This window comes from Podarcis tiliguerta (assembly GCF_965153285.1).
Source record: "Podarcis tiliguerta genome assembly, chromosome: 10".
Classification (NCBI taxonomy): Eukaryota; Metazoa; Chordata; class Lepidosauria; order Squamata; family Lacertidae; genus Podarcis; species Podarcis tiliguerta.
This window is the reverse complement of record NC_139543.1, coordinates 67,644,092-67,653,503: the sequence shown is the minus strand read 5'-3', so window position 1 is coordinate 67,653,503 and position 9,412 is coordinate 67,644,092. Positions and strand designations below refer to the sequence as shown.

Below are 9,412 nucleotides of genomic sequence, written 5' to 3'. Positions count from 1 at the left end.
TGCTTCCTTGTTGACAGTTTACTGACAGCTTCAAACCGTTTCCTATTTAATTCCTTCTCCCCCCGCAACCTGCTTTGCCGCTATCAAAATTCAGTTAAGAAAGTAGAATAAAAGAGCAAATAAAAGCAGCAGCTACATCTGAAGGCTTGAACTACACAGCCCACAATCCATTGCGGCTCCCGCGCGTGATTTGCGGCCTGACTCTCATGACTGATTTGCGGCCTGACTCTCAGGCAGACTCCCTTTTACCCAGCCTGCCTTGCGAACACGCCCCTTTGCCCCAGGGCATCCTGGGAATTGAAGTCTTCCCCCTTTCTCAGCTCCCACAAGTTCTGTCGGAAAACCCACGAGTCGGAAAAAACTTTCCACCCGGCCTGGTCAACACGCCGGGGCGGGCTGTTGCCCCGGGCAACCAGCTCCTGAGCCAACGGGAGCCCGGCGCGCTGTGGGTGGTGGGCGGGCCTGGAGGGGCGGCGGGCCAATCGCGCGTCGGTGGGCGTGGCGCGGGTCTCCTCGGGCACCTTGTCCCGTCTTCTGCTTCTTTGCGGCCTAGTCGGCGCTCGAGTGCGCGACCCTCGCCGGCAGCCGGGTCACGATGGGCGGCGGAGGCAGCGCCCCGCGGAGGGTCACCTTCGAGGCGGACGAGAATGACAACATCACGGTGGTGAAGGGCGTCCGGGTGAGAGAGAGGGAAGGAGGGAGGGAAGAGGACAGGCCGACCTTGCAGGGCTGTCGTGCACGGGAGGGCTGCTGCCTTGACCTCCTCAGCTGCTGCTCATTTACTACGTCTCTTAATTATTATTTTTTTGAAAATAATTGTTATTAGTTTTCAATTGCAATAATCCAATAATAGCCTAATTATAAAAAAGCCAGTTTATAATACAATTAGCAATACCCATCATTCAGTAAAGGGACCCCTGACCATTAGGTCCAGTCATGACTGACTCGGGTTGCAGCGCTCATCTCGCTTTATTGGCTGAGGGAACCGGCATACAGCTTCTGGGTCATGTGGCCAGCATGAGTAAGCTGCTTCTGGCGCACGGAAACGCCGTTTACCTACCCGCCGGAGCAGTACCTACTTATCTACTTGCGCTGGTGTGCTTTCGAATTGCTAGGTTGGCAGGAGCAGGGACTGAGCAACGGGAGCTCACCCCGTCGCGGGGATTCGAACCGCCAACCTTCTGATCGGCAAGTCCTAGGCTCTGTGGTTTAACCCACAGCGCCACCAGGGTCCCCCCTGGATGGTTAAGTCCAGTCAAAGGTGACTATGGGGTCGTGGCGCTCATCTCGCTTTCAGGCCAGGGAGCTGGTGTTTGTCCACAGACAGCTTTCCGGGTCATGTGGCCAGCAGGACTAAACCGCTTCTGGCACAACAGAACACCATGATGGAAGCCAGAGCGCACGGAAACGCCGTTTACCTTCCTGCCAGAGCGGTACCTATTTATCTACTTGCACTTTGATGTGCTTTTGAACTGCTAGGTTGGCAGGAGAAGGGACCGAGCAACGGGAGCGCACCCCGTCACGGGGATTCGAACCACCGACCTTCTGATTGGCAAGTCCTAGGCTCTGTGGTTTAACCCACAGGGCCACCCGCATCCCGTCCATCATTCAGTACCCATCATCAAATTATATAATTTAGGTCCGCCTCCGCAAGCTAGAATTGATGGTTTGGTGATTTAGTTTATTTCCATGTTCCTATATATATATATATATATATATATATATTATATTATATAATAATCTTTATTTCATATTAAAAAAATTGCAACGAAAACAAACGTTAAACATTACGCCCACATCTTCGAAAAAGAAAAAGAATTACAAAAAGAGCAAAAATATAAAAGGAAAAGAAAAATATATATAAAAAGATAAAAAAAATTATCATGTACACAGTTATTCAAAGGATACAAACAGTAGTTGGATTTTTCTATACTCCAAGTTCCAAAATCTTATCAATTTCAATTACACTCCAGTCAAGATACAACAACTGCAGCATTAACAACTTCCATTCGTATTGGCACATTAAATGATTTATAAAACTATAAGTGAGACACTCAAACCATATCCTTGTTCTTCCTGTGTGTGGCTGTTATTCTGTCCATGGTGTTTCTTCCTGTCCTTGTAAAATGTTATGTCTTATCTTTTCCCAGCTGCTGCTGTTCTCCATTATGCCTTGGGCGGAGCTAATATCCCATTGATGTTTCAGAAATTCTCCGTGGCTCCGCCCTGTGCTTCGTGGGTCTCTTATCTTTTGGTCTTGCAAGGGTCTCTGGGGAAGGCATTCGAATCTGGCACTGTAGTTTCCCATCTGGCCCTGTACTGTCCCACAAGTTTTATTTAGTTATTGTAAGCCGTCTCAAGCATGGTTTATAGCTATGGAAAGGTGGCGTGCAAATGAGATGGCCCTGACAGTTGAGGTCCCTGACAGGATCCATCTGTTGCAGAGGCACAGTTATGGCTAATGACTCATCTAGGGCTCCTGTTTTTCTGAGTTGACGAGGCCTTTTTGTCTGGTGGCACCTGGAGGTGCTCCTCATGGGACTGTAGCATTGCAGCGTGGGAAGGGACACTGAAGGTGATCCAGTCTGACCCCCTGCAATGCAGCGATCTTAACGGAAGCATCCACGACAGATGGCCACCTGACGGTTGCTTTATAAACCTCTCAAGGAGTAGAAAGTCTGCAGTCTCTCACGGGAGTCTGTTCCACTGCTGAACAGCTCTTGCAATCCAAAAGTTCTTCCTAATGTTGAGTTGGAATCTCCTTTCTTGTCATCTTTCTGAGTACAATTCAAAGTGTTGGTGCTGACCTTTAAAGCCCTAAATGGCCTCAGTCCAGTATATCTGAAGGAGCGTCTCCACCCCAATCATTCTACCCGGACACTGAGGTCCAGCGCCGAGGGCCTTCTGGCAGTTCCCTCCCTGCGAGAAGTGAGGTTACAGGGAAGCAGGCAGAGGGCCTTCTCAATAGTAGTGCCCGCCCTGTGGAACGCCCTCCCTTCAGATGTGAAGGAAATAAGCAGCTATCTTATATTTAAGACATCTGAAGGCAGCCCTGTCTAGGGGAGTTTTTAATATTTAATGCTGTATTGTTTTTAACACTTGATTGGAAGCCGCCCAGAGTGGCTGGGGAAACTCAGCCAGATGGGCGGGCTATAAATAATAAATTATTATTATTATTATTAGCCTCAAATGTTGCAACCTTTCCTCATACAATATATTCCTAATAATAATAACAACAACAATAGGTTCTGGTCTCTCCCACTACACCACACTGGCTCTTGGATGACTTTGAAAGAGGGTTGGACAGATTCACAGAGGAGGAAAAAGCTTTCAGTGGCTACGTGCCTGGATGGATATTATCTGCCTCTATTGTTGGAGGTCGTATGCCTCTTCATGTGTGGCTCACGGGCTGGCTGTTCCTCACCTCTGCACTATGCCAATGAGAGGCCCAGGCGACAGTAGAAAGAAGCAATTCCTGCCGCTTCTAGCTCACTTGTTTACTTAGATTCTCTTTTTATTGGTAACACAGTGGTCTGAATTGGGCTAGCTGCGTTGCCCAGAGACTGCGCAACCACAGTGCTGGAGAGTGAAAACCTTCAGTGAGTAATCTGAGGAAATGGTATCCTGCCACTCCCTCTGTTCACTCATTCCTTTGCCCTCTCTATGCAGCCAGAATGGGACCAGCACCAACTGCTACACTTTTAAGAGAGAAATCACAGATGTGAGCAAGTGAGTGGTGCCTGCAGTGACTGCCTCTGCTTGCTCTCTCTTTTTGGATAGTGCAGAAGGAAACCACGGCCAGTGCCTGTAGATAGCACTCCCAATCGCTTCACCACCCATAGAGCTAGGTCACAGGTGAGTGAGTCGAGGTCCGAGCTTCTCCTTGCAGGAGGTGATAAGATTAATCTCCTGAAAAGTTTTGCATGCTGTTTTCTGCTGTTATAGTTCAAGCTGCTTTTCAAGGCACAAGAACAGGCCAGGCCAAATATTTTCCTCTGCACGTGGACTTTAAGTTGAGCTCATGCAGTTCAGGTGCATAGTGCTCATTGGTAAATCTTGCCGTTATGCAGCATGGATAATTTCAGTTTATGATGCCCAAGGAAACATTCACTCAGGCATGTGTACCTTGTTCGGTTCTTGCCTGCTCAGAGAGACTGGCCAGTTGTTCTAGGCTATGGTAAAATACTCTCAGAGTGGGCAGCTCTGCCCTACTGCCTTGAAGAAGCTATTTGTAAAATGCTGCTTAAAATAAATAAAGCTAGATTCCTCGACTTGACCACCTGGTCTCCCATAATCAGGTGATCCAGTGGGTAGTGGTAGCAACTTAACTGCTTTAACTTCTGCATGGTAGTGATTTCCTTGACCAATCTCAAATCTGGAAAGAAAATGCCTTGTCTACTCTAGTGGGAGACAAGACCTGCTGTATCAGGCCATTGGTCAATCTTGTCCAGCATCCTTTTCCCACCGTGGCCAACCAGATGTCTATGGGAAGCACGAAAGCAGCACCTGAGTGCAACATTTTACCTGCTTGTGACTCCCAGCAACAGATGTTCAGAGGCTTATTGCCTCTGACGGTGGAGGCAGAACATATTCCATCATGACTAGTAGCAATTGATACCTTCCATGCCAGGAGATTATCAACATGGGCACCTGGCCTCTGCCTAGCTTGGTTTTTACACCACTGACCCTGTTATCCATCAGAATAGCCTGGCAGGGTTGGATAGATGATATCACATTTCAGTATTTCTGCTCCTTTGCGTCAAATCTGCAGAGGGTTTCCGTGCTGCTCCTCTGACTTGCTGCTTTCTCTTCTTCTCCTTTAACCTTCTTGGTTTTTCTGTTTTAACCTTGCCCTTCCTGCTCTATTCCAGGGTACACAACTCTCTCATTACTTAAATATTTTTAAAAGCATGTTCTATCATTGTCACGGCAGGGGAAAATTTTGCCTGGCTTGTAACGGGGAAATTTGTGGGCGTGAGATGAACTGAACAGGTGTCTGGCTGTTCTGGTGTGATCCTCTTCAATACAGTACCGCTTATGATTCAGTCTGTGATGAAACACAGGTCTTAGTGAGGTCTCGCTGAGAAACATAGCATTAAGAAAACTTAAAGGTGTCTAGCTTGTATTAATGTTACTGCAAGGAATGACGGAACACATCTTCTAGTCTTGAACTGCATAAACTTTCAACAAAGGCTGTGATTCTGTACATACTTACCTAAGTGTAATGCCCACTCAATGCAGTGGGACAACTTCTAAGTAAACATGCATAGGATTGCAAGGTAAGCCTGCAGTCAGGCACATTGTTACTTGGAGGCAAGTGCCCTGGAACTCGTTTATTTTCTAATTAAGCACAAGAGGTTGTGCAAGACTGCACAGTTGCTTGATAGTAAACCATACTGAACGCACCAGGTCTTCTCTTAGTGAGCTTGCAACAGATCAGGCTACATACGGTTTGAGGACGGCAGTTTTCAAAGCTAGGAAGTACAGTTATACCTTGGTTGTTGGAACGCCTTGATACTCGTATGTTTTGGTTCCTGAACGATCGAAACCCGGAAGTGAGTGTTTCAGTTTTCAAACTTCTTTTGGAAGCCGAACGTCAGGCAGGGCTTCCATGGCTTCTGATTGGCTGCAGGAGCTTCCTGCAGCCAATCAGAAACTGTGCTTTGGTTTCTGAACATTTTGAAAGTCGAATGGACTTTCAGAACGGATTCCGTTTGAGTTCTAAGTTACGACTGTAATAGCTAAAGGTTCTTATGATAGCGCAGCATCCTTGTCAGTAGGGTAATTTTTACTCAGTTCCAAATGATTCCTCCCTGGCACCTAGCCAGAGTTTGAATTTGAGTTGTAAAGCACCATAGGTGATGGTTTGAGGAGGGTGGGATTTTGTGTGTGTGTGTGTGTGTGTTTTGTCCATTTGTCTCCTCCTGGCTGCTGGAACAGTTTTAATCTACAGTGGTACCTCGGGTTAAGTACTTAATTCGTTCCGGAGGTCCGTTCTTAACATGAAACTGTTCTTAACCTGAAGCACCACTTTAGCTAATGGGGCCTCCTCCTGCTGCACCGCTGGAGCACGATTTTTGTTCTTATCCTGAAGCAAAGTTCTTAACCTGAGGTAATATTTCTGGGTTAGCGGAGTCTGTAACCTTTTAGCGTATGTAACCTGTAGCGTATGTAACCTGAAGCGTATGTAACACGAGGTACCACTGTACTTTATTGTAATGGGTTGTATCTTGAATGGTTTGTTGTGAGGCCCCTTAGAGAACAATCTCGTGGAAGCGTGGGATGCAGATATTTTCAATAAACACAGACGATAATGAACCCTGGTATCAGAGCTTCTAATGCCCACCTTCCAGTGTTTGTTTCCTTACCTTGTCATGTCCCTGTACTCATATTTTCCTTTTGTCTCAACGACTGCTATCCTTTCCTCAAAGAAACCTAGCGAAGGGCTTCTCTGTGCCGTGGAACCTGGGGGGTCATCGTTTCTGAAGCTTATGTAAAAGCTCTTACCAACAGCACTTCAAAAGAAAAATGAAAGGCGAATGATGAAACAGGGAAATATTGGGGTGGCACCCGAGGAAGAGTTTGTTCCTTCTGTCTCTTTGATTTCCTCACACTTCTCCTGGCCCCTGCTTTCTGTTAGTCTCTGCCAACTATTCTTTTATTCCTCCTCCTCCTCCCTTTGTTCGTTCACCTGTAAACAGGCACGCTTGTGTCCCTGTGACACTAACGCAGCTTGAAGTCCTGTTTCCTCAAGAAACTGGAGAGTTGATACTGGATAGCACCCGGATACCCATTGCTGCAGCAGCGTGTTAATTTACCAAGTAGACAAGGAAGCCTTGCCTAGGGGATTGTGTGCATTAATGTTTGCCTTTGGGAATTTAACATTTACACATGCATTTACTTTATTTATTTACCTTTTGTTTGTGAAAATATTTGTATACCGCTATTCATTTTTTTTTTTAAATGCCAAAGCGGTTTACAACAATAGAACATAAAACCATATTAAAAAAAAAAAAAACCATATAAAAAGTTAAAATCAGATGACGGTTATGGAAAGATGTATTCTTAATGGCCTGCATAGGCAAGCTAATATATCCTGTTAGTCCATGAAACTGATATTTCTGCGGCACAATGGAACTCTCTGCCTTAGTTTGGCACATGCATCCCAGGTCTAACCACACTTGTATAGCAGCCCCAATGATTTATAATGTATTTGCTTATGCTGAAGTTTTTCTAGGATTGCAGCCTCTAGGTAGTAGCTGCAAAAGCATGCTGTAGTCAGAGTGTCAGAGACCAGGGTTCAAATACCTACTCAGCCATGAAGCTCCCTGGGTGACCTTGGGCCAATGATCTCGCACTCAGCCTAACCTACATCACAGAGTTGTTGCGATGATAAAATGGTGAGGAGGAGAAGAAACATGTATACTACCTTGAGCTTCCTTGGAAGAAAAGGTGGTATATAAATGTAATTGATGATGTCGATGAAGATGATGTATTTTTTGCATAGTGAAGATTCAAGGCAGAGGGCCTTCTCAGTAGTGGCACCTGCCCTGTAGAACACCCTCCCACCAGATGTCAAAGAGAAGAACAACTACCAGACTTTTAGAAGACATCTGAAGGCAGCCCTGTTTAGGGAAGCTTTTAATGTTTAATAGATTATTTTATTTTAATATTCTGTTGGAAGCCGCCCAGAGTGGCTGGGGAAACCCAGCCAGATGGGTGGGGTATTATTATTATTATTATTATTAGTGTTTTTAGCTCAGATAGGCTGGGGCAAATGTATTTCTAGGACCGCCAAAGTGTTCTTGTTAGTCGCTTAAAAAAAGTGTTTATCAGATTTTGATACCTAAAAGAATGTGTTTTCCGCTGCTCAGAGCTAATACAAAATGGGGGTGAGAAAGTACATTATACCTGGAGCTAGAACCAAAGACAGTGTGGGAAATACATATTTTGATAAGCCAACTTATGATGTTTTTGTGTGTTTCTTTGCTCCAATGTCTCCCCAGCTGTCTGAAAATGTCATAGAGCGTATGAAGGACCCTTCTTCAGCAAGTGGGAGGTCTCAGAAATCGGGCTCTGGTGGTCATGGCTTGATTGGAGGCACTTCAGGTATGTGCACACTTCTGGCTATAAGAGATAAGAATCAAAATGTGGTTCTGAAATTATTTTAGTAAACCCTGAAGTCTTTTTGCAGAGCTGATTCCAGTCATTCGTTTGCCTTCTTTTGACTTTCTGCAAGAGCGGAATGGATTTCTTTACGATGCTTGTGTTTCTAAGCACCCTACTGAGTTTCTCCCTTGTTGCTTTCTTCTTCAGCTGCACACAAACAAGGTTTGCTCTCTGCTGTACTTTCACCTTAAGACATACTTTGGAAATCTGACTTTGCAACTCATGCATTAGAAGGTGATATGTCTGCTTTAACTCTGGGAGCCGTGAGGTTCCTTAAAAGATACTCGGCAGAATGTGCACCTGGAAGTTAAGTTTCAGGCACATAGTTTGATCTGTAGACTACTATGGAAGCATACTTCCTGTGCCCTCAGTAGATGAAGATTTTCCTGTTAGAAATTGCCTAGATTTTGGTAGTGCTAATTAGCTGACTCCCATAATATACCACTGCCTTCCTCATTTCCAGAGCTGTATTGAAACTTTTAAAAACATCCCCACATCAGAAAAGGGGACAAATGTATGTTTAGAATCATAGAATTGTAGAGTTAGAAAGGTACATGAGGGTCATCTAGTCCAGGGATGTCCAACAGGTCGCTCGCGATCTACTGGTCGATCCCTGCGTGGTTTTGGTCCCTCCCAAAGCTAAGCAACTTATGCTTCCCGAACCCCCTAAAAACGGGCATTTCCCCCTCCCTAAAAAAGCTCAACAGCTTTGTCCTGAAGCCCAATAAAACGGGGCTTTCCCCCTCCCTAAAAAAAGTTGAAGAACTTTTACCAATAAAACAGGGCTAGATCACTGCTAGCTTTTAATTCTGTGAGTAGATTGCAGTCTCTTGGAAGTTGGCCACCCCTGATCTAGTCCAACCCCCTTGCAATGCAGGAATCTTATGCCCAGTGTGGGGCTCAAACCCACGACCTTGAGATTAAGAGTGTCCTGCTCTACCGACTGAGCTATATCCACAAATGGTACTTAGGAAGGGCCAGTGATGCTGGCAGAATTGGGTTAGGGGTAACTGGTGGGTACATCTGTCTCTCACTCTGAAGTTTGATGCAAGCTAGTCTCATCTTGTAGTACAGAGAACAGCTGTATCCCATTTTTAAGAGATGTTCATAGGCGTCCTTAAACAAGGCCGTTGCAAGTTATCAAAATACTTGAAGGCCCCCTCCTCCCATACTCCAGAGTATTTCTATCCTACGATTGTGCTTGCCAATGCAAGATGCATCTATTGATCTCAAGTTGGGCAGA

The 9,412-nt window shown here is 45.5% G+C and overlaps 1 protein-coding gene across 1 annotated transcript in view; it reads left to right on the top strand.

Moving 5' to 3' along the window:
• Positions 1–485: 485 nt before the first annotated feature.
• CHCHD3 (coiled-coil-helix-coiled-coil-helix domain containing 3) overlaps positions 486–9,412 on the top strand; it is a 217,562-nt gene continuing 208,635 nt past the window's right edge. Inside the window, exons 1-2 of the mRNA XM_083402455.1 lie at positions 486–679; positions 8,007–8,109. Of these exons, the coding sequence (XP_083258581.1) occupies positions 596–679; positions 8,007–8,109 (187 nt within the window). The 5' untranslated portion in view covers positions 486–595. The remainder of the gene's footprint in view (positions 680–8,006; positions 8,110–9,412) is intronic.